This window comes from Heterodontus francisci, chromosome 11 (genome assembly GCF_036365525.1).
Source record: "Heterodontus francisci isolate sHetFra1 chromosome 11, sHetFra1.hap1, whole genome shotgun sequence".
NCBI lineage: Eukaryota > Metazoa > Chordata > Chondrichthyes > Heterodontiformes > Heterodontidae > Heterodontus > Heterodontus francisci.
The window spans coordinates 103,637,544-103,663,643 of record NC_090381.1 but is presented as its reverse complement, the minus strand read 5'-3'; the positions used below and the strand labels follow the sequence as shown (position 1 = coordinate 103,663,643).

The window sequence follows — 26,100 nt, the reverse complement described above, 5'->3', positions numbered from 1 at the left end:
CATTCACACCACATAAGTGCCAGGCAATGACCATCTCCAACAAGGCTCTTTAGACAGCACCTTCCAAACCCGTGACCTCGACCAACTAGAAGGACAAGTGCAGCAAATGCATGGGAACACCACCATCTGCAAGTTCCCCTCCAAGCCACACACCATCCTGACTTGGAACTATATCGCCGTTCCTTCACTGTTGCTGGGTCAAAATCCTGGAACTCTCTTCCTCACAGCACTGTGGGTATACCTACCCCAAATGGACTGCAGTGGTTCAAGAAGGCAGCTCACCACCACCTTCTCAAGGGCAATTAGGAATGGGCAATAAATGCTGGCCTGGCCAGCGATGCACACATCCCATGTATGAATAAAAAATTTTTTTGATTAATTTTAATATTTGATGAGCTCACATAAGCTTTACTAAATTTCACATTTTGCTTATGAATGTCTCAATGAAGTGATGTACGTAGCGATATGTATTTGTGTGATATGGGGACTGGGGGGGGGGGGGGGGGGGCGGGTTGTTGTTGCACCAGTGGACTACGCTGTGAGAGATGAACAGATGAACTGTCGCCAATGCGCTAAGCGCTAATGAGTGAGTGGTTTTGGGCTTCCAACAGACGTGAATGCCTGCGTTAGATTTACATGTTCATCATTGCCAGACTAGATAGCTGATGAACTGTAAGTCAAGAGAAATGCCTGAGCATTAGAGCCTCCCTGGCACCCAACTCCTGAGACCCTCCAAGTGGCTGCCCCTCCTGTTCTCAAACCCTTCACCCTCCTTGTCTGAGGATGCCTCGTGCTGCACCATGCACTCAGCAGCCAGGGCCTCCCCCCATCTGCAGCACCAGTTTATGTAAGGCGCAGCAGACAACCACAATCTGAGATAACCTTGTTGGTGGATACTGAAGGGATCCACCCGAGCAATCCAGGCACCTAAATATCATCTCAAGCAGACTGATGGTGGTCTGCTTAATGGTGTCTCTGGTCATTGCATGGCTCACATTGTAGTGTTCCTCAGCCTCAGTCCATGGATTTCTCACAGGTGTCGTCAGCCATCTCTTCAGCGGGTAACCCCTTTCGTCAAGTATCCCCCATCTTTGCAGACACTCATGGGGCTTGAAAAGCAGTGGCTCCCCGGAGTGTTGGAGAATGAATGCGTTGTGACTGTTGACAGGATAGTGAGCACATACCTGCAATATAGTGGTCACAGACAAGCTGAACCTTCAGCTAGTGAAATCCCTTCCAGTTAATGAAGGCCCCTGGCTGGCCTGCAGAAGCTCTGATGGCCACATGCATACAGTCAATGACTCCTGAAACCATGGGGAACCCAGCAATAGCACTGAAGCCTCTGCCTCTCAGCCTGACTGTCCTGATGTATTGGTTGGCCCTCCCGAATATGGCATCAATTTATGCAATGATGTGCAAATGATCATGAAATGCCACACATGTCTCCTGTGGCAGCCTGGAATGAGCCTGATGCGTAGAGGTCAAGTGCGACTGTGACCTTGAGAGCCACTGGCATCAGATGGCCACCCATGCAGTTGGAGCTGACCTCTGCTGCCATCATCTCATACAGAGATGTCACAGTCTCTCTGGACAGGGGCAGTCTTCTAACACACTGGCACTCAGACATCTGAAGGAAGCACGGCCGCTGCCAGTACACCCTGCCCACTGGGTAGGCCTGGTCTCCTCGCAGGTCTTTGTGCCCAGTTCACTCTGTGGCCTTCTGCCCCTCCCCCATCACCAGGCTGTACATGCAGGTGGCCAGAAGGTTACTGATGTCCCTGGCCACTTGCCCGCCTGTACCGCCTTCTCTGGTTCTCTTCCTCGCTGGAGGACCCTCCGACAGAACGGACAACACCCACGACGGCAGTGTATCAAAAATGTAATGGGAAGAGCTTTGTACTGATTGCTGTGAGGAAAGGCAATCCCACCCGCCAGTAGAAATCTCAACAGCTATGGGGCTGCTAGGAGTATCACTTGCTCATGTGAGCCATGGTAAGCCAGCAATATCAGCCCAGAACATTAAATGCAATGTTAGCTTAAAGACACAGAACTCACAACAGCCAGTACCTCAAATGCTTTCATTGGCAGAACCACTGACGCTTATTTAAACCTGCCGAGTCTCGGATCCCCCACCCCCACGTGGCCCATGCACATACTGTCAAATAGTGGGGGGCGGGGGGGGGGGATGTAAAACTGCAGTCTATTGCCTTTTTAATTACCTCAATTGGCCTTTAATTGTCTTTATATCGGACGGTGAGCGGAGTTCCCATCTCACCTGCTGTCCGAAGAGTGTAAAATGGGGTTCTGGCGTCATGACATCGGGGATCCGATCTGACGTCATCACCTGCCATTTTAAGCTCCACCCGCCTCCAAGGATGCCCGATTTCTCAAAGTAAAATTCCGGCCATAGAGTACCAAAGCAAGGAAGTTACGGTGAAACTTTATAAAACACTGGTTCATGAAGACTATTATGCCCAATTCTGGGCACCGCAATTTAATATGGATGTGGAGGCCTGAGGGAAGGAACAGCAAAGATCTACGAGAATGGTTTGAAGGAGAAGGGACTTCAGTTACGTGGATAGAATGGAGAAGCTGGGGTTGTTCTCCTTAGAGCAGAGAAGGTTGAGAGAAGATTTGATGGAGGTGTTCAAAATCATGAGGGGTCTGGACAGAGTAGCTAGGGAGAAACTGTTCCCATTGGCAGAAGGGTCGTGAACTAGAGGGCATAGATTTTTTTTAAAACGCAGCGACTTGTTGTGATCCAGAATGCACTGCCTGAAAAGGTGGTGGGGGCAGACCCAATCGTGGCTTTGAAAAGGGAATTAAATAAGTACTCGAACGGAAAAAATTTGCAGGGCTACAGGAATAGACAGGGAGTAGGACTTGCTGGATTGCTGTTGCAGACAGTTGGCACAGATCCGATGGGCCAAATGGCCTTTTTGCTGACTTTTGATTATTTTAAAGTATTTAAATGTAAGGAGTACAAAAAATTCAACCGTTAAATCTCATCTACTGCAGAGGATTAGAAATTGTGCGTTGCTCTTGACAGTTGTGATATATCCGAATCATTATTTCCCCAGTGACTGTGGATACTACATTAATTAGGAATCTTTTATGTTCTTGTTTACAATTAATTTTTTCTTTTCTTCCCAAAATGAACATGATAAAGTTTTTGAAACTTGATGGCAAATTCCAGAAGCTCCGAATGTAGCAGTACATGATTGTGAAACACTTCCACACAAAGCACAAAAAACTAAACAGGTAAAGTGACATTTTTGAATATATTTAACTGAGCATCAACCTTTAAGCAATTTTTCATTGTAAATGAATGAATGTTTAGAAATGGTGAGGATAATGTCAGGGTTAGGCACAAATACAATGATTGCTCTTTTATGGCTCGTGGTGTTTGAGTTGAAATACACACCTGAAATACACATAATCAGCGGAAAAGCTTGTTAACGGAACTCACCAGAGCTGCAGGAGATAGTAATAGGAATGACGAGCACCGAGGAATGTGAACAATGTACGCAACTGTGTACTTGGCATGTAGGATTGCGCATTAGAAATTATGAGTTCAAAGCCCAAGTATTAGTTCAGGTTTGTCTGAACTTGCACTGAACTTTTGAAGCATTTCAGAAACATTGAAGAATGTAAGCCTCTGAAGCCAGCTCTGGTTAGTTTTGGCAACTGTTTTGTGCTTGTCCAAGGGGCAGTGCGACAGCCAACAGACTATCAACCATTCATGACATGATTTGAATGGCAACAACGTTGGGTTTTACTTCACTGGATGCTGCAGCAGTATATATCATTTGCATGATGCTGATTGAGTTTGAGAAGCTCCCAGCAACGTAACACAGGCACTTTAGATTCTTTTGTATTTGTTCCTGAGACTATTAAACGTGATGGAGTGTAGCACAGGCAATATCGGACCGGCTGCCCATTGACTTCAATACAAAGGATTATCGGGAACGGGTGTATAATGGAGCAGCCAATCCGATTGTCAACTGTTTTGCACACCCACTGAAGTTTAAATTTTTGCTGTGTACTTCAGGGTTCTATTGAGAATGATTGTGTGCTGTAAAAGTGACCATTGTAATACTCATTTCCAGAAAAGGAGACAGAGCTAACCTGGGTAATAACAGATCACCAGGAGAACTCCCCTGCTCTTCTTCAAATAGTGCCAGGTGACCTTTTACATCCACTCGAGAGGAGCGATGGAGCCCTTATCTACCGCCTCGTCTGAAAGACAGCACTTCCAACAGTGCAGCTCTCCCTCAGTCCAGCAATGGAGTGGCAGCCTGTTATGTGCAGAAGTCTCTGGAGGCCCAGGTCCTCCATAAGTAGGGAGCATTTAATTAAAGATGAAACAACTAAATATCTTGTATGAAGAGAAAATAAATACAAACAGCCAACACAGCTTTTAGGAAAAAAGACTGTGCTTGAGCTTTCTGCTGGAGATATATCTGAAATTAAAATGGCACAGTGTCATTTTAGGTGCCAGCCCTACTTCAGGGTTGCATCTGAGGCAGAACAACAACGTGCATTTATATAGTGTCTTTGAGTAGTAAAACTTCCCAAGGCACCTCACAGCAGTATTAGATATTAGGACAGGTGAGGTAAGTTTGAGGAGCGTCTTAAAGGAAAAGAGAGAAGTAGAGAGGTTTCAAGAGGGAATTCCAGAGCTTAGGGCCTGGACAGCTGTGGGATCAAGTCCTACTCCAAAGATTTAAGCACAAAATCTAGGCTGACATTTCTGTGCAGAACTGAGGGAGTGCTGCACTGTTGGAGGTATAGTCTTTCAGGTAAGATGTTAAGAGGGCAGACAGGGCCTCAATTTAAGTGAAGAGCAGCAGCGAAGTTCTCCCGGTGCCCTGATCAAGATTTATTTCTCAAACCATTGTCACTAAAAACATTATTTGGTCATTATCACCCTGACGTTTGTGAGAGTTGGCAGTGCACAAATTAGCTGCTGCATTTATACATTACAACATTGACTATACTTCAAAAATGCGTCATTGACTGTAAATTGCCTTGGAACATCCCGGGGATGTGAGAGGCACTATATAAATGGTCAATTTTGTCAAGTTAATTTTGGTTTAATTTAGATAAAATGGTTATAAGCATTTATTGTCAACAGGGCAGTTATGGATCGAGTTACAGACTAAATGCTTGGTCGCGACTAACTACCAAGTTGTAAATATTAAGTGCCCTGATAAACATAAAAATATTGTAACATTTCCCTTAGTCAGTCAACAGGATGCATTGGTCAACCTTGTCGAGCTACAGAAAGGGTAGAAGTTAAGACTGTTTAATCGCCAATGTTTGTTCAAGCTGGGGACAGTCAAAGAATGCTAAAAACAGGCATATTTCAATATCGTTCTTCCTTTTTTTAAAAAAAAAGTAAACTAAGCAAACTTGTTTTATACTGCATCATTTATGGGAACTGGGCTTGTCCTTTAAAAATAAATGTTGGCATTTAGTTCCATGACTCTCCACATCATCACAGCTAGATGTCAGTGTGTGTGATAGTTTTGCTAAATATATGTGGTGCCCTGGCATTATATTATGGTCTAACTCCAATTATCCAGGTGTAATTCAGCCCTTTTCTTTACCTCCTTAAGCTAAAATTCTTCCTGTGATTGAAGATTGAGATCATCAGGAAGAAGTCAATGAATTGAAAAATATTCTCTCAACAATGTGCATCATTCAGATAATGCATGTTGAATATAAAACAATGAAGCTTAGATGCCTCTCACTGTTTTTTTTATCTTGCTGATTTAGAAATGGCTTTGAATGAAACGGAAAGTTTTTTGAACGATTCAAACACCACAGTGAAAGACAAGTGTGCACCAGACCGCGAAATTAGCCAGGTGATTTTCTCAGTGCTTTATTCCGTCCTCTTCATTGCCGGACTCTTGATGAACGGCCTGGCTATTTGGGTGTTCTTTCAAATACCAAGCAGGTCAAACTTCATTGTGTACCTTAAGAACACAGTCATGGCCGACCTGCTGATGACACTGATATTCCCGTTTAAAATAGTCATCGAGTCAAGCCTCAGAACACCAGGACTCCAAGTCTTTGTGTGTCAAGTCACTTCGGTCATATTCTACTCAACTATGTACATCAGCATTATATTTCTAGGGCTGATAAGCATGGACCGCTACCAGAAGGCAGCAAAACCGTTTGGCCATTCTGGGAAGTGCAAACCCAGAACTGCAAAGATTCTCTCAGCAACCATATGGCTGTCTATGTTTCTTTTGGTGCTGCCCAATATGATACTGTACAAGGGGAACACCATGCCGGAAAACGAGCGCAAATGCTCCTCTCTCAAGACTGACCTGGGCTTAAAATGGCACGAAATGGTCAACTTCATCTGCCAGGTCATATTCTGGAGTAACTTGGTGTTAATAGTTGTGTGCTATTTCCTGATAACTAGAGAGCTTTATAAATCCTATCGGAAAACAAGAGGCAGTTCCAGGCAAGCCAAGAAAGTCAATTTCAATGTCTTTCTCGTGCTTGCTGTGTTCTTTATCTGCTTTGTTCCCTTTCATTTTGCCAAACTCCCATACACGCTTAGTCAGACACGCGATGCCTATCAGTGCTCTACTCAGGTTGCCCTTTACTACATAAAGGAAAGTACACTGAGCTTGTCAGCTTTAAATGCATGTCTTGATCCATTAATCTATTTTTTTCTATGCAGGTCATTCAAGAACATGTTATTTGCAAAGCTGAATAATTGCACACAGCGACTGCCAAAAAAGCAGAAAGCTGTACACTCATCGAGCAAGGACACTCCACTCTAGGTTACAAATTAACATTATACCTACCAACACCAAAATTTAACCCTCCTTATTTCTTAATCAGCTGTGGGCAAGCTGGTGCGCGATTTACATTATAAAATTAGCCATACAATTCACACGTTACATGTACACGTCGTATTGAGTGCAAGTAGAGTTCTATGGGATTTGGAACGATTCATTACGTTAAAAGGCCTTATATTAGTACAAATTTTTGTTGTTGTTTGGGGCAGGGAAAGGGTATTGAGCCCAGATACAACAACAAATTGTATTTACGTAGCACCTTTAATGTAGGAAAACGTCCCATTGTTCTTCACAGGGAAACACCTGATCAAGCAACTTTGGAGCAATATTCATGGGCTTGACACCTTTTCTTATTTCTACAATCTGGTGACCAACATTTATAGTAATTTCATATACTTACAATTTTATCTCTTCTTGCTTGCTTTTTTGATGAAGTGTTTTCTTGCCTAAGATAGTGACGTACATACAAGTTTCTGCAATTGTTTTCTACGTCGAGTCTAGAGCACAGAAACAAGCTGTTTGGCCCGAAAGGTCAATGCCAATGTTTATGTTCCACATGAGTATCCGCCCACCTTACTTCATCTCACCCCCATCAACATAACAATACTCCAAGGCAGCTCAGCTGAAATCAAAACCTCTGTGCTTCACAGAATCACAAAATGTTACAGTGCAGAAGGAGGCCATTCAGCCCATCATGTCTGCACCAGCTCTCTGAAGCAGTAATTCACTATGGTGTGTGGGTGGGTGTGAAGGAACTCCAGTGCTAGTAAAACTGTTGGTGGATTGAAGGGGCAGTGGGATGTACTAATAGCCAGGGACAAATGGTGTAAGTCTACTTGCACAGTTGCAAGGTTGGAGGAGATAGGGAGGGGAAGGCGATGGAGGGTTTCATAAATGAGGTACTGAGCAGCAAGAAGGGTGAGTGAGACTTGGTTCGAAACAAGTTTATGAAGGGTGAAACCAGAAGTTTAGTGAGGAAAGCATTAGAGAAATTGAGCCGAAAGGTAACAAAAGTATGAATCAGAATTGTGAGGGAAATATCAAAGAGGCGGAAGTAAGCAGTCTTAGTGATGGACAGGATGTTGTTGAAACTCAGCTCAGGATCAAATAGGATACAGAGGCCTAGAACCATTTTGACTCAGACTGAATGAGCAACCAAGAAATGGAACAGAATCAGGATAATACTGAATTTTTGATGGGAGATTTGCTCCTCTTGAGGTTCAAATGAAGATGTTCTAACTTATCCACGACTTGATATCAGACAAGCAAGCGGATATGTACACCGTCAGTATTTTAATGGTGTTTACATATTACACAAAATATTTCAGCATAGCCACACTCTTGCATGTAGTCCCACAAGGTCAATTAGCACAGCTGAAAAACTGATTGGAGATCTTACAAAGTGCAGTATCTCCAACACCATCCAGTTATGTTCACGTGGCATATCTGGGTTGAACCACCAGGAGAGATGGGCTGTCTTGAGTGACCCCTTTTGGGGGATACTTATCTACTCAAGGTTGTAGGCTCAAGAGATTAGAGGCAAAGCACCATTAGAAGAGTACATTCAATGTATGACATAATCTCCCTGACCCTTTGCCATCCTTCCTTTTAAAAAAACTAAAATATTGGAATTTTCTATTGAAATCTTGTAAAAATATTAATTTTTAACACTCCATACAATCAATATTCAAGTTTACATGAGATTTTCCACTTAATGTTTCATATGAACCATTTTTCATGCTTTTGAGGAGGTTGCACAAGAAGCTGGGAATTTGAAATTGTGCCAAGGAAAAATATGGTTGCTCATTTTTAAGATACATCTCCTAGATCTGTTAAAATCAACCAACAACTTGGAAGATTCAGCAGTTGTCCCTATGCACAAAAAGCACTATTACCATCACAGTGAGCCACGCTGCTTTGCATTTCCACACTGACTACATCAGCAGGAGTAACAGCAGAAAGTGCTGGAAATACTCAGCAGGTCTGGCAGCATCTGTGGAGAGAGAAGCAGATTTAATGTTTCAGGTCAGTGAACTTTCATCCGAACTGGCAAAGGTAAGAAAAGAATTAGCTTTTCAGCAAGTGAGCGGGTTGCGGGGGGTTGTTGATGGGGAAGGAAACAAAAGGGAATGTGTGTGATAGAGCAGAGGGCAGGAGAGCTGTCATGGGACAAAGGCAAAGAGCATGTTAATGTTTGCGGTGAAAGACAAAGCATTAGTTCAGAGAGAGCGTTAATGGTGGAATAATGAGAAGCTCTGTCAACAGTGGCACAGTGGTTAGCACCGCAGCCTCACAGCTACAGCGACCTGGGTTCGATTCTTGGTACTGCCTGTGTGGAGTTTGCAAGTTCTCCCTGTGACCGCGTGGGTTTCCGCCGGGTGCTCCGGTTTCCTCCCACAGCCAAAGACTTGCAGGTTGATAGGTAAATTGGCCATTGTAAATTGCCCCTAGTGTAGGTAGGTGGTAGGGGAATTGAGGGAAGGTGGGGATGCGGTAGGAATATGGGATTAATGTAGGATTAGTATAAATGGGTGGTTGATGGTCAGCACAGACTCGGTGGGCCGAAGGGCCTGTTTCAGTGCTGTATCTCTAAATTAGAATTAGAACATTACAGCGCAGTACAGGCCCTTCGGCCCTCGATGTTGCGCCGACCATCTGACCTACACTATTCCATTTTCATCCATATGTCTATCCAATGACCACTTAAATGCCCTTAAAGTTGGCGAGTCTACTACTGTTGCAGGCAGGGCGTTCCACGCCCCTACTACTCTCTGCGTAAAGAAACTACCTCTGACATCTGTCCTATATCTTTCACCCCTCAACTTAAAGCTATGTCCCCTCGTGTTTGCCAATACATGCAAAACAGGCACTGGGTTAAAAATAAAAATTTTAAAAAGGCACGTCATGCTCTGAAGTTATTGAACTCAATGTTCAGTCTGCAAGGCTGTAGAGTGCCTAATCAGAAGATCAGATGCTGCTCCTCCAGCTGGCGTTAACTCTGCTTCTCTCTGTGTTCCTGTGAGCATCAATGCAATGCTAAGGTGAACAGACCCTTTACCTCCACTCTATCCAGGCCCCTCAAAATTTTGTACATTTCAAACAGATCTCCCCTCAGCCTTCTCTTTTCCAAGCAGATCAACTCCAGCCTATCCAATCTTTCCTCGTATCTGCATTTTTCCAGTCCTGGCAACATCCTTGTAATTCTCCTCTGTACCCTCTCTAGTGCAATTACATCCTTTATGTAATGAGGTGACCAGAACTGTACACAGTATTCAAGTTGTGGCCTGACCAATGAGTTATACAGTTCCAGCATAACCTCCTTGCTCTTGTATTCTATATCTCGGTTAATAAAGGTAAGGATTCCATATTCCTTCTTAACCACCTTATCAATCCATCCTGCTACCTTAAGGGATCTGTGGACATTCACTCCAAGGTCCCTTACATCCTCTGCACTTCAGTATTTTCCCATTAATCATGTATTCCTATGCCTTGTATGATCTCCCCAAATGCATCATCTCACACTTCTCCAAGTTGAATTCCATTTGCCATTTTTCTGCCAATCTGACCAGACCATCAATATATTCCTGCAGCCTACAGCTATCCTCCTCACTATCAACCACACAGCCAATCTTTGTGTCGTCCGCAAACTTCTTTATCATGTCCCCTACATTTATGTCCAAATCGTTAATATACATCAAAAAATGCAGGGGACCCAGTACTTAGCTCTGCAGAACGCCACTGGAAACAGCCCTCCAGTCGCTAAAACAGCCGTCAACAATGACCCTTTGTTTCCTGCCACTGAGCCAATTTTGTATCCACCTTGCTGCATTTCCCTGGATCCCATGGGATTTTTTTTTCTTAACCAGTCTGCCCTCATCTATCTTCCTGGTCACCACTTCAAAAATTTCGGTCAAGTTGGTCAGACAAGATCTTCCCTTAACAAATCCATGCTGACTATCCTTGATTAACCTGTGCATTTCCAAATGACAGTTTATCCTGTCTCTCAGAATAGATTCCAATAATTTTCCCACATTTGAACTTTGCTAAATTCATAGAAACTTTGAATTTGAAACAAAAAACACCCTCATTAAATTCCGTATTTCAGGACAGAATTGCTGCTGCAACATTCAACGAGTTATTAGAAAGAGGAAGTTCAAGCTACAGTTGCATTGATACTGGATGCAAAGCTCGCATATCCTTATTATCAACATGCCCTCTAAAGCAGTCTGATCTGGGGCAATAAGAGCCATTTTATTTGGAGGGAGAGAGATAAAGACCAATTAAAAATGTTCTAACAGTTGTGTTAGACTCCAATTCTGATGTCCATGGCTGTGTTTAAACTAAGTCTGATCACCATCTCCCCCTTTGCCATTTATCGACACTCCATGTGAATTTCCTTTTTGAAACAACTGATTAAGCAGAAAAGACACTTGGAGGTTTGCATCAGCTATGTAGCAAAATTGCATGCATGATGAATTGGCAATTTTACTATTTTCTGTCAGACACACATTCAAAAACTAAGCCAGTTCTGAAAATTAAATCACAATTGCAGAACAAAATTTAATTTTTCTTGCTTGCCATCAGATAGAAGATATTCACATCTTAGATTACAAAAATATCCAAACTTTGTTTTTTGACACAGCACTCTCTCTCTCTTCATTCTGCACTGAAAGGTATTCAGACTCAGTCTATATGAGATAGCCATTTCCTGATCTCCCAGGTGCAACGATCAGGGTAGATGAAGTCTGAAAATTATTGGAAATGTTTGCCAACATGTCAGCCATCCATGAAATACGATTGTTACTCTATTCAACTCAAAGAATCATAGAATGATGCAGCACAGGAGGCCTTTCAGCCCATTGTGCCCGTGCATCCTCTTCAAAAGAATGATACAGGTAGTCCCACGCACTGTTCTTTCCACAAAGCCCCATAAACAAACATTGGGAAGACGGAAGCCACTGGCTTCAGTCCCTGCCATAAACTCTATTTCCTAGCCACCAACTCCGTCCACTATGTGTCTGACCATTTCACCAGTCAGTCTATGTCCTCCTGAATTCTGTCACTATTCTCCTCATGGTTTACTGCATTTCAGAATTTAATACATTCTGCAAACTTTGAAATTATTCCCTGTATATTCAAGTCCATGTCATTAATATATATCAAAAAGAGCAGTGGTCTGAATACCAACCCCTGGGGGACAGCACTGTATATTTTCCTCCAGTCTGAAAAACAACTGTTCATCACTACTCCCTGTTTTCTTTATCAGCCAATTTTGTCTACATGCCACCACTGCCCCTTTAATCCCAAAAATGACATTAGTTTTGCTAAAAGGTTTATTACGTGGGACTTTGTCAAATGTCTTTAAAAAGTCTATATAGACATCAACTGCTCTCCTCAACTACTCTCCTCAACCATCTCATAGATCATTACAGAACTCAATTAAGTTATTCAAACTCAATCTGCCTTTAAGAAATTCATGCTCATGTTCTTTTATTAGCCCCTACTTTTCCACATCAATTAATTTTTTCTTAGATGACTATCCCTAAGTTTCCTCACCACCACCGTTAGGCTAACTGGACTGTAGTTGCCAGGTTTATCTATTTTCCCTTTTTGACCAGGGGTGTATTATTTGCAATCCTCCAGTCCTCTGGCATCACCCCCATATCAAATGAAGATTGGAAGATTATGGCCAGAATCTCCTCAATTTCCACCCTTTCTTCCCTCATCAACCTAGGATACATCCCAACTAGACAGGGTGGTTTTTCAATTTTGAAGATTGCCAAACTTATTAGTACCTCCTTTTTAACTTTTTATATCCTATCAAACGTCACTATTGTCTCCTCCTTTATTGCTCCATTGACATCATCCTCTTCGCTATCCATGACCGATGCACTGCACAGAAAAATCTCCTTTTTGGTCCATAATCTGCCCTACCCTTCCCTTTGCCTACACTTTTACTATTTATACGTTTATTTAAAAAAAATTGGGATTCTCTTTTCTGTTAGCCACCAATCGATTCTCATACTCTCTCTTTGCCCCTCTCATACCCTTTGTTTAATCTCCTCTTCTTTCTATATTTAATTTGGTTTTCTATTGTATTATGAACTTTACATGTATCACAGGCTTCAGGACCTCAACCCTTTTCCTTCATATGTTCCTACATCGACCATGACTTCTGGCTGTTCACCCTCCCCCCACCCCTCCCAAAATGTTCTGCACCCTCTCAGTGATATCCTTTACCATGGCACCAGAGAAGCAACTCACCACTCAGGAGTCACATCAGCGACTGCTGGATCAAAATCCTGGAACTCTTTTCACTACACTGCACAGAGTGCAGCAGTTGAAGGCTGTGGCTCACCACCACTTTCTCAAGAGCAATTAAGGATGGGCAATAAATGCTGTTCTTGCCAGCAATACTCATATCCCATGAATGAATAATAGCAAGAGAAATGCCCGTCTATCCCCCGACTATCAAATCCCCTGTAATTGTAAAAACATTTACAATTGCAAAACACAGAATAAAGGACCCAATGTTCAAACGAAAAATCATGCAAACACACTGCATGTTGCACATCTATTGTACAAATACCAAATGTGCAACTCGCAACCACTGAGTGGAATACTTTAATAAATTATTCACATTGTAGGATCAGTGAGCACAAGTACTGTGATGCAGTAACTAGGAATGAGATGCACTTCCAACTTAGCTGCTTCAGAAGCGCGCCCATCCTTTGGAGAGGGGGGGGGGGGCAAAGGAAATAAAGTTTGAAACTGACCCGATAACTAGTAACAAAAAAGCTTCCAAAACCTTGCTACATAAGGAAGTCACTGCAGCTACACCTACAGGTCAATCTATCCCAGGTAGAGAGTCTGCAAGGGCACACAGAAATGGAAGAGAGACTTGGATTTATACAGCACATTTACTACCTCAGGACATTCCAGTGACTCACAGACAATTAAGTTTTCTTTGTGAAGTGTGCTCATTGCTGTAATGCAGGAATTGCGCCAGTCAATTTAAGCAGATCAGCCTTCCACAAATAGTGGAATAATGAGCCCATAATCTGGTGTAGGTGCTGTTCAAAGGATAAATATTGACCAAGACACGAGGGAGAACTCCCCTGCTCTTCTTCAAACAGTGCCATAGGATCTTGTACGCCTGCCCTGGGGCTTTGACTTAACATCTCATCTGAAAGACAGCACCTCCAACAGATCAGTACTCCATCAGTACTGCACTGAAGAGTCAGTTCAGATTTTATGCTCAGGTTTCTGGAGTGGAACATTAGCCCACAACTTTCTGACTCAGACGAGAATGCTATCCACTGACGCCATGACTGATAGCTCATAGTAGGATATTTCTGATCATAGGTCATGATTCATGGCTACTCACAGTATTCGAACAAGCAGAATAGTCACACAACATGCATGATGAAAATGGGAGCGCAGCTCTATTTCAACAGAACTCTATAAATATCATACCAGATCAATGGCAATGCCATGGACTATTTGTACCACAAGACAGCTAATATTGAAATACACTGCACAATTTCTACAAAGGCCAGTGGCAGAATCCAGCAACCCAATATGACCACTGCTAAGATACAACATGGTGCCTTATCTAATGGTCAGTTTCACTGCACAAAGAGAGGTTTTCCATCAGTCGATCTTTGGAGCATTGGTTTGAAACTTAAAATTTGCTTACAATTGGTTTTAGAATCCAGTCTACAGGTAGATTAGCGATTCGGCAGCTTTATTGATGTATTAAATACCAATAGATTGAGCGCAATAAAAATGTGACTAACTGATTGACATTTTAATATGGCTATTTATATGATTAATTATTTGAATATTCATTATCACTGACACATCCTTATATCATAGGTTTTGAAATCAAGGTCTCTGGACTCTAGCAACATGAAGGAATCTCATGGGGTTCCCAAGGTCATCAGATCACAACAATTGTTGACTTATCAATTAGACACCAACAATATTACTAACGCACATTTTCTACATGAGAGCACTATTTTCTTTTCAGTAGCTAATAGCATCTTTGAGAAGTTGGGACAGCGGGTCCCCAGGCATATGCAAACATACCCAGGTAGGAAGGTTAGGAAACCAGTGCTTTGCATGAATATATTAAGTGATCAATTGTTTAATATCTGCAACTGCTATTAACTGCAAAAATGATAGACTTCACTAGAAATGGGATGTACAATAAAACAAACTTTAAACCCATCCGCAAAACAAAAAGGTGATACTTATTTTCGGAAAAAGGTGCCATACACTAAGTAACTAAATGTTTGATCAGTCAACCTCAATCACATTGCACTTCTGTACTTTCAAGCCATTTGGCAAAAAAAAAAGGTTCTTGTGGCTCCTGTGAAATGTACTGTGGTAGAACATTATAAATCATGCGCCTCTAAGGAAACAACAAAGAATGATAGGATCGTACTGCGCAGAAAGAGGCATTTGGCCCATTGAGTGTTTGCAGGCTCTTTCAAAGGGCAACCCAGGAAGCTTGAGCTTTGGATGTTCCTGCGCTTCCCCAATAGCAATATTTCCTCCTTCAAGTATTTAACCAATTCTCTTTTAAAAGCTGCTGTTGAATTTGTTTCCACCAGCCCATCAGGCTGTGCATTCCAGGTCCTAACCACTCGTTACATGAAAAAGTTTTTCCTTGTTCTTATGTCAACCACCTTAAATCTGTGCCCTCTGATTATCGACCCTTCAGCCACTGGAAACAGTTTCTCTTCATCTATTCTATCTAAACTCTTCATGATTTGAAGCACCTCAATTCAATCTCCTCTTAGCCTTCTATGCCCAGACTCTCCACATAATTGTAATCCCTGGAACCATTCTAACAAATCTCTTCTGTACCCACTCCGAAACCTTCACATCTTCCCTGAAGTGTGGTGCCCAGAATTGGACAAAATACTTCAGCTGGGCCCAACTAGTGTTTTAAATAGGTCCACCATAACTTCCTAGTTTTTGTACTCCTGGTTGGCATCGTTCCATCTAAAAAAGATGATGGACACGCAGCAAACAATTCATTTCGGTGAGGTGCCTTCTCTTGGTGTACCTTTGCTGTGAAGGCCAAGCCTTGAAAGGCAGGTTCTGCCCTAAGTCCTGCATGTAAAGCTGTCAAGTGATGTCAGTTGTTGGTTTTGACGTTGGTGCCTGTTGCCAAGATGCTGTAGCAACTGGTCATCGTGGTAATGCACACCAGTCCACAGGATGGGTCGCCATTTCCCTCTTTCACCAGCTAGTGACTCCCAGGTGCGATAGTCAACACTTAGGCCTTCATGTCATGCTTGCAAGCATCCGTGAAGTGGAGCTTTGGGTGCCCCACTGGTTGTCTGGCTTTGGCTACCTCACCATACAGAAGGTCCTTGGGCATACAACCTTTCATCCTGCAAATGTGTCTGATCCACCGAAGCCACCTCTGATTGATTAGTGCCAACACACTTGGGAGCTCTGCCTTTCAGAGGACTGCCAAATTTGTGATTTTGTCCTGCCAGGATATACCCATAATGCATTGCAGACAGCAAAGATGGAAATTATTAAGCTCTTGTCCTGGTAGCAGTAAGTCGCCCATGTTTCACAGCCATACAGCAAGGTGCTGAGAACACAGGCCTTATAAACCATCAGCTTGGTCCTAAGGGTCAGCTTGGTGTTATCCCATGCACATTTTGTGAGTCAGCCAAAGATGGTAGCTGCTTTCCCTATGTGTGTACTGAAATCTGCATCAAGGGACAGATCGTCTGTCACTCTATGCATCTATATATAAAGCCCAGAATCCCAAAAGCTTTATAAACTGTTTTGTTAACCTGTTCTGCCATCTTCAAAGATTTGTGCACAAACACCCACAGGTGTCTCTGTTTCTACTGTACCCTTTAGCTTGTATTTTCTCTCCTCATTCTTCTCACAAAAATGCATCACCTCACACTTTTCTGCATTGTAATTCATCTGCCATGTGTCCCCCCCTATTCCCCCAGCCCATGTCCTCTTGAAGTCTAGTACTACTTTCCTAACTGTTGTTATGACTGAGGCGGGAGGAGTGCACTGTTTATTCTAGTTCCACTTCTCCACAGGTCACAACAAATATTTAAATGTTCCCCATTTACTGATACAGTCAATCATATACTCTATTTTCCCCAGAATAAAACACACTAACCAGGTTTCTTTAATAAACAACAAAATTACCAGTTTATTATAAAACAAGTCTTAACCAGTAATGAAGTAAAGCATAAACACACAGATTGAAATATTAAAGTTCCCTTTTTACCTCAGCCCCTCACACATTTTTTTTTTTAGATTAGAGATACAGCACTGAAACAGGCCCTTCGGCCCACCGAGTCTGTGCCGAACATCAACCACCCATTTTTTTTTTATACTAATCCTACACTAATCCCATATTCCCAACAAACATCCCCACCTATCCCTATATTTCCCTACCACCTACCTATACTAGTGACAATTTATAATGGCCAATTTACCTATTAACCTGCAAGTCTTTTGGCTTGTGGGAGGAAACCGGAGCACCCGGAGAAAACCCATGCAGACACAGGGAGAACTTGCAAACTCCACACAGGCACACATACACCGGTTAACCTGAAAAATAAAATGGATTTTTGCTTTGAGCTCTGTTACAGATAAAAACACACTTGGGTCGAATACTTGTTCATTCTTGAATTAACAGCAGATGTTGTGTTCCAAAACTGGCATACAGTCTGGTCTCCGAGTACACGTGGACGGGTCACTGGGATCTTTTAGAACAGTTCTTTGCAGGCGGAGTTGAGAATTAATTTAGCAAGCTTTTCTTCAAAGACAGAAGATGAGATGAGTTGACACAGTGGACTTCTCAGGGTCTTTTAGAAAGGTGCTGGACAGCTGAGATGGGCTGCAGTCTTCTCTCCTTCCTTGGGAATTCTCTTCTTGCCTTGGAAGTTCTCCTCTTCATCTGCAGGTTTTTTTTTCAAAAAGAGATGGAACAGGCTGGGCTGAGCTGGGGTTCTGTCCTTCACTTTTATTTTCTTTAAACTCCAATCCCTTTTAAACAGGTCATTCCCACTTCGAACAATTCAAAAGAGAAAGTGCAAACAGAAAGTCCACCTTCTGTGCTGTCATTTCTCTGCACACATCTTCCCCAGTTACCAGGGTTGCTGTTCTATTTTTTAACTTGAGTCATGTGACAAACAGTAAATGTTGTTGTCCAACAAGTCCTCTTGATGACCCTCTTGGAAAAAAAACTGGTCCAAAATTTCTTCAGTTTCACTTTGAACTCCTCAAAAAAATACATTTAACATAACACAGAACCATCTGCATAACACTGTTCACTACATTTCCAAGTTTTGTGTCATTTACAAATTTTGAAATTGTGCCCTGTACTAACCACCTCCCCCCGCCCCCAAGTCACTAATGTATATCACAAACAGCAGTTGTACTACACTGAAACCATATGAAGTTCATATACATATCAACACCACTGCCCTCATGCATCCTCTCTGTTGCCTCATCAAAAAAAATTCAACCAAGTTGGTCAAACATCATTTGCCCTTAACAAATCCGTGCTGGCTCTTTATTAGTCCATACTTGCCCAAGTAGCTGCTAAATTTTCTGTTGGATTATGGTTTCTAAAAGCTTCTCCACCACCAGTATCAAACTGACAGGCCTGGGATTGCCAGGTTTAACCTTCTCCTCTTTTGTGAACAAGGGTGTAACATTTACAATGCTCCAGACCTCCAGCACCATCCCTGTAACACTGGAGGATTAGAAGGTTGAGAACTAGCACCTCCACAATTTCTATCCTTACTTCCCTCAATAACCCAGGATGCATCCAATCCGGACAGCAACTTGTCCACTTTAAGTACTGCCAATCATTTTAGTTCCTCCTCTTCATCTATTGTTATCACATCCAATATCCCAACAACCTCCTTTTTTAAGCACAGCTTTGGTAAATGCAGACGCAAACTACTCATTTAGTACCTCACTCATGCTTTCTGCCTCCACCAATAGATCGTTTTTGTCCCTAAACGGTCCCACCACTCCTCTGACAACCCATAATATGCCTTAATAACAAAAAGACGACCCTTTATGGTACCTCCCAATCTATTCTTTTACAGTCTCTACGATGCGCTTATTTCCTTTTTCACTTCTCCTCTGATCTTTTTATATTCAGCTTGGTTCTCCCTTATCAAGCTGACATCAGTCATATGACCCATTTTTCTGCTTCATCCTGCTCTATAATGCCTTAGTCATCCCTTTCCCACTTGTGGGAATGCAGCTAGTCTGTACCCAAACCACCTCCTCTTTAAAGGCCACCCACTGCTCCATTACATTCGTGTTTGTCAATCTTTGACTCCAGTTTACCCGGGCCAGATCCCTTGTCAACTTGCTGAAATCAACTGGAACGGGGAAAGTAAGGATTTTTATTTTAAATTGGTCCTCGTCAGTCTCCATATCTAATCTAAACCTTATGATACTACAATCACAAAACCCAATGCTCCCCCACTGTGACATTCTCACCTTGACCCACTTCATTTCCGAGGACCAGAGGCTAGAGAAGCTGGGATTGTTCTGCTTAGAGCACAAATGGTTAAGGGGAGATTTAATAGAGGTGTTCAAAATTATGAAGGGTTTCAATAGTTTCTCCCTGTTCACTCTATTTCCACTAGCAGGAGGGTCAGCAACTGCAATTTGGCATCCTTCTAGCACCGAAAGATGATGGGCATGCAGCAAACAATCCATATAGGTGGGGTGTCCTCTCTTACAGAAGGCCCTTGGGTATGCAACTGCCTTCAATCCTGCAGACACATCCATTGAAGTCTGTTTGATTAGTGCCAACACACTTGGAACTCTGCCTTTGAAAGGAGTGCCAAATTTGTGATTTTGCCCTGCCAGGCCATGCCCATAATAGGCCACAGACAGCGAAGATGGGAATTATTGAGGGGTAGCTGTAAGTCACCCATGTTTCATGTCCATTCAGCAAGGTGCTGAGAACACGGGCCTTATAAACCATCAGCTTGGTCCTAAGGGTCAACTTAGTGTTATCCTGTGTGCATTTCAACTACAGAATACAGATTTAAGGTAATTGCCAAAGACCTAAAGGCAACTGGAAGATTTTTTTTTTAAAACACAGTGAGCTCTGATGATCTGGAATGCACTGCACTGCAGGTGGAAGCAGAGTCAATAGTAACTTTCAAAAGGGAACTGGATAAATATTTGAAAAGGCAAAATGGACAGGGCTATGGGGCTAACTGCATAGCTCTTTCATAGAGCTGTCAGTTACAATGGGCCAAATAGCCTCCTGTTCTGCTTTATGATTCTATATGGTAGGATTACAGGCACAACTCAATGCAACTGAACTTTTGCTTTAGTCGCCAAAGTTCATTTGAATTCTGGAAACATCTAAATACGAAAACATACTTTTGCTTTAAGAAGTTAGGATGGGAGATTAAAAGAAACAGGTGTTTACAACTTTTGCCCTTTCCCATCTCCAAATTTCACCAACGCAACCTGCTGCCAAGTTATCCAGAAATTCATCAATCCTGTTCCACAGCATTTTGCTGCTAAGTGTATGCAGCAGTCTGGGCCAACTCGTTTCATTGATGTTCTGTCTTTCCTCAAGAAGAAACATTTGGCTTTGATTCATCACCTGTCAAGGACAAGCAACAACATCTCTTTCCATCAGTCTCTTTGCAAACTCCAACTTTAATAACCTAAAACCCAATTTGAACTCCCACTATCTTTGCAGCAGTGACGTTGGCCATGTGGAACGGGTATATTGGGTGATTGGGGGCAGGCGGGGAAGTAGCAGGAAGAGACTGGTTGATGCCAGAGGCAGCGACTCCCCTTTGAGAAGGCTGTGCCGGGGTGGGCAGTTTGCACCCTTGGTTTGTTTAATTCCACTTCTAAGCTACTGGACTATGTGCCACTGTCACAGGTTTACCATCTTCATTTCACACCTCCCCCCCAAGGCCACTTCCTCAACTATTTCAAACGTTTCCTCTCACTGTAAAATATCTTTTAACTTGTATAATTATGACTCTTCCATTGTCATAAGTTAAAATCGGTTCAGCCATTGAACTATCTCCTGTTTTTCATCTGAGCAGTGCATGTCTGTGTGTGTGACTGTGTCTTGGTGTGTGTGCATGTTCTCCTTCTCCTTCCCTTTTTAAATGTGGTTCATCTGTATTGCTTTTTCAGTTTTAATAAAGCATCAGCATTGAATTATTAACATGACTGTTCTCTCCCCAAATGTTAACCGGCCAGCTCAGCTTTTCTACCATTGACTTTATTACAGGACAGAGTTGCAGGCAACGAACATAAATGCATTTTAGGGAATGCTAGACAAGCATATGAAGGAGAAAGAAAAATAAATATACGCTGATAGGGTTAGATGACGAGGGATGGGAGGAGGCTTGGGTGGGGTGTAGTGCCGGCATAGATCAATTGGGCTGAATGGCCTGTTTATAATGCTTTAGTTTTGACGGAACTAACTGAAGAGGCGAATCATGAGTGCAGAGCTCATATCTCCTGGTGCCAGTCCCACCCTCTGCTGAGCCTGCAATCAATACCATTACTGCAATCCACAAAACATCAGCAGAAAAATCTGCAATTCTCTCAGAATAAAGTGCATGCACTGTAATTCTGAGAGGGTTTCCAGCCATGTACTTCAACTTGTTAACTATGTTCCAGTAGCAACTTCAGGACAACGAACCACAATTCCTGCAATGTAAATTTAGTGCTCTCAGCCATTTGTTTGAGCTGTTATGCAGAAAGGAATATAAACTGAAGCATAAACCATAGAATACGCTTCCAGATCAAAAATGCTACTTTCGCTTACATCCATCAATAAAGGCGGCACTGAGACAATGTGTGCTTTTATTAAGCAACTCCTATTCGATTCTGCCAGCTTACAGTCTCCTAGTGCAGCAGGTTATAGGCCAACTCATGCAGGGCTCTGCTATCCATACCCTACCCTCACAATATCTGGCATATCACCCCAGACCTCATTAACTTCCACTGTCTCCCGGCATATTGATTCAAAATATTTATCCTCCTCTTCAAATTCCAATATCACCTTGATCTATCTGAGCTCTTCTGAATTTGGCCTACCTTGTGTTCTCCAACCCCTGATGCATCAGTTGTGGTAGAATCTCCAGTCACCACGTGCCTGCACTCTCTGCCCAAAATAGTCTTCAACTTAATTCACCCCACTTCCACAAAAGCCGCCTTAAAACATAACCCCATGTCTATTCTTTCTGTTGCCCCTCATCATCTGCCTAGTTTCAACTCAATATCTACTGCTGTTCCTGTAAAGCACTGTGGAACTTTTGTTGAGTGAAAAAGAGCTATAAAAAAGCAAAAGGTTGTGTCCCGTTTTTTGCAAGTCTGCTACTTACTTGGTCAAAGCTGCAGAATAAGGACTAGGGTTAAAAAAAAAAAACACATCGACAAGAACTGACCCATGTATTAATCAAGCTAAAGGCCTGTTCGGGTCTGCAAATGAGACCTGACCCGCGCCTGGCCCTGACCCAGCCCGAGTCCTTCCATTTTTTCCCCCGCCCGACTCAACCATCAGTTAACCTGCCTTCCGTTTTTCACTTTGTTCCTTACCTGCACAAGCTTTAAATAACTGTAGCAAAACTACCTTTAAAGTCCAAAAAGTAAATTAAGAGTCACTTACCTGAGGTGTTGATAGAGCGTGTCCGATCCAGCCCGAGCCGAGCCCGAAAGCCGGACCCGGAAGTGTGAACTGACCCAAACCCGACACGTCGTTTGGTCCTGTCGGGTTTGGGTCGGGTAGCAGGCCTTTAAATCAAGCTACACCACGAACCAACCAAACTTTATGAAGCTCATCCAGCAGAAACATTTTTTAAAATCCATGAAATACATTAACCATATGATAATTTAGATTAGATTAGAGATACAGCACTGAAACAGGCCCTTCGGCCCACCGAGTCTGTGCCAACCAGCAACCACCCATTTATACTAATCCTACACTAATCCCATATTCCTACCAAACATCCCCATCTGTCCCTATATTTCCCTACCACCTACCTATACTAGTGACAATTTATAATGGCCAATTTACCTACCAACCTGCAAGTCTTTTGGCTTGTGGGAGGAAACCGCACCCGGAGAAAACCCACGCAGACACAGGGAGAACTTGCAAACTCCACACAGGCAGTGCCCAGAATCGAACCCGGGTCCCTGGAGCTGTGAGGCTGCAGTGCTAACCACTGCGCCACTGTGCCGCCCCCAATACAACCTGAAAAGCTGGAGTAGCAGCTACTGCAGCATTACTTCGGAACATACTTCTCTACATTGCTCTAATCAATGCAAATGAAATACAGAAAGACCAATGGTGACCACAAGTACAACATTCATCACTTCGCCTCACCCAAGGGGTTTGACTAGTTGTCCAATATAACTACAAAGTGACCATCTGTGGAACCCCATGCTAGAAAAAAATGAGGAAGGGGCAAGGATAAGGAACGACAGTTTCTATATGTTTTTATACTACTTCAGAAACAGGATCAGTAAACTGTGGGGGATTTCAAAACAAGGTGTGCAACTCATGCCAACGTACAAATTAGCAGAAGTAGGCCATTCGGCCCCTCGAGCCTGACCCACCATTCAATAAGATCATAGCTGATCTGTTTGTCTCGAATTCCACACTTGCACCTACTCCTGATAACCTTTGATTCCCCTGCCTAACAAGAATCTATATACCTCCGCCTCAAAAATATTCAATGATTCCACCACCTTCTGAGGCAGAGTTCCAAAGTCGCACAACCCTCTGAGAAAAAAACCTCTCATCTCTGTCCTCAAAGGGCAACACCTAATTTTAAAGCAGTTCCCCCTAGTTCTGGACTCACCCACAAGAGGAAACATCCTTTCCAAATCCACCTTGTCAAGACAGTTCAGGATCTTATAAACTTCAATCAAGTCTCCCCTCACTTTTCTAAACTCCAGTGAAAACAAGCCCAGTCTGTCCAACCTTTCTTCATAAAACAACCCACTCATTCCAAGTATCAATCGAGTAAACCTCCTATGAACCGCCTCCAATGCATTTACATCCTTCCTTAAACAAGGAGACCAAAACTGCGCACAGTATTCGAGATGTGGTCTCACCAATGCCCTGTATAACTGAAGCATAACATCCTTACTTGTATTTTCAATTCCTCTCGTAATAAAGGATAGCATTCCATTAGCCTTCTTTATTATTTGCTGTACCTGCATACTAACTTTTTGTGACTCATGCACTAGAACACCTAGATCCCTCTGCACCTCAGAATTCTGCAGTCGTTCTCCGTTTAAATAGTACTACTTTTTTCTTTCTGCCAAAGTGAACAACTTCATATTTTCCCACATTATACTCCATCTGCCAGATTTTTGTCCACTCGTTCAACCTATCTACATCAGTCTGCAACCTCTTCACAACATACTTTCCTATTTATTTTTGCGTCATCTGCAAATTTAGCTACCATGCCACCGCTCCCCTCATCTCAGTCTTTGATATAAATTGTAAGAAGTTGAAACCCCAGCACAGACCCCTGTAGGAATCCACTCATCACATCCCGCTAATCAGAAAAGGACCGATTTAGGCATTTTCTCTGCTTTCAGCCAGCCAGCCAAACTTCTATCCATGCTAATACGTTATCCCCTATACCATGAGCTCCTACTTTGCACAATAACCTTTTATGTGGCACCTTGTCGAATCCCTTCTGGAAATCCAAATACAGTATGTCAACAGGCTCCCCTTGATCCACAGCACATGCTACTCCTGCAAAGAACTGCAATAAATTGGTTAAACATGATTTCCCTTTCACAAAACCATGCTGACTATTCTCAATTACCTTGAGTTTTTCTAACTGCCCAACTATAGCCTCCTTAATGATCGATTCTGACACCTTCCCCACGACAGACGTCAAGCTAACTGACCTAACGTTACCAGTTTTCTGTCTCCCCCGCCTCTTCTTGAATAGAGGGGCTATATTTGCTACTTTCCAGTTTATGGAAGCTTTCCAGAATCTAGCGAATTTTGAAAAATTATCAACGCAACGCATCTACCACAGCATTAGCCACCTCTTTTAAGACCCTAGGATGAAGTCCATCAGGACTGGGGATTTGTCAGCCCACAGCTCCATCAGTTTGCTCAGTACCGCTTCCCTGGTGATTGTAATTTCATCAAGGTCCTCTCTTCCTTCTACCTCCTGATTAGCTATTATTGGAAAGTTTTTTGTATCCTCTATAGTGAAGACAGAAGCAAAATATTTGTTCATTTCATCTGCCATTTCCTGATTATCTACTATTAACTCCCCATTCTCACTCTTTAGAGGACCAACACTCACTTTACTTACATTTTTCCTTTTTAAATACCTGTAGAAGCTCTTGCTATCTGTTTTTACATTTCTAGCTAGCTGCCTCTCATACTCTAATTTCGTTCTTCTAATTAACCTTTCAGTCAATCTCTACCATTCTATATATTCTGACCAATCATCTGACCTGCCACTCATCTTTGCAAAATTATATGCTTTATCCTTAAGTTTGAGGCTTTCCTTAACTTCTTTAGTTAACCACGGATGGTGGGTCCTCCCTTAGAATTTTTCTTTATAGTAGAAATATTTTAAAAAGGAGGGAGAGAAAAAAAACAGGGAATTGCAGACCAGTTAGCCTTATAGCAGTAGTGGGGAAAATGCTAGAATCTATTATAAAGGATGGGATAGCAGAACACCTGGAAAGCATAAATGGGATTGGACAAAGTCAGCACGGATTTACGAAAGGCAAATCATGCTCAACAAATCTACTGGAGTTTTTTGAGGATGTAATTAGTAGAATAGAAATGGGAGAACCAGTGGATGTGGTGTATTTGGATTTTCAGAAGGCTTTTGATAAGGTCCCACATAAGAGATAATGTGCAAAATCAAAGCACATGGGATTGGGGATAATATACTGGCATGGATTGAGAATTGGTTGACAGACAGGAAACAGAGAGTTGGAATAAACGGGTCTTTTTTGGGGTGGCAGGCAATGACTAGTGGGATACCGCAGGGATCTAGTGCTTGGTGAGGGAACTAAATGCAACATTTCCAAGTTTGCGGATGACATAAAGCTTGGGGAGGAATGTGAGCTGTGAGGAGGATGCAAAGAGGCTCCAATGTGATTTGGACAAGTTGGGTGAGTGGGCAAATGCATGGCGGGTGCAGTATAAAGTGGATAAATGTGAGGTTATCTATTTTGGTTGTAAAAACAGAAAGGCAGATTATCTGAATGG

The 26,100-nt window shown here is 42.6% G+C and overlaps 2 protein-coding genes across 15 annotated transcripts in view; one reads left to right on the top strand and one right to left on the bottom strand.

The window, feature by feature from the left end:
• The window catches only part of LOC137375437 (mediator of RNA polymerase II transcription subunit 12-like protein), a 604,549-nt gene that overhangs the window by 181,606 nt on the left and 396,843 nt on the right, over positions 1-26,100 (bottom strand). The window lies entirely within an intron of this gene.
• The window catches only part of LOC137375436 (P2Y purinoceptor 13-like), a 57,029-nt gene that overhangs the window by 7,677 nt on the left and 23,252 nt on the right, over positions 1-26,100 (top strand). For 2 of the 7 annotated variants that reach the window (XM_068042644.1, XM_068042645.1), the window contains 2 exons: positions 3,170-3,261; positions 5,782-5,870. In XM_068042644.1, coding sequence (XP_067898745.1) covers positions 5,784-5,870 — 87 coding nt within the window. In that variant the 5' untranslated portion in view covers positions 3,170-3,261; positions 5,782-5,783. Of the gene's footprint in view, positions 1-3,169; positions 3,262-5,781; positions 15,054-26,100 lie in introns of those variants that run through there. The other 5 variants (XM_068042649.1, XM_068042651.1, XM_068042656.1 and 2 more) reach the window with 5 other exon arrangements.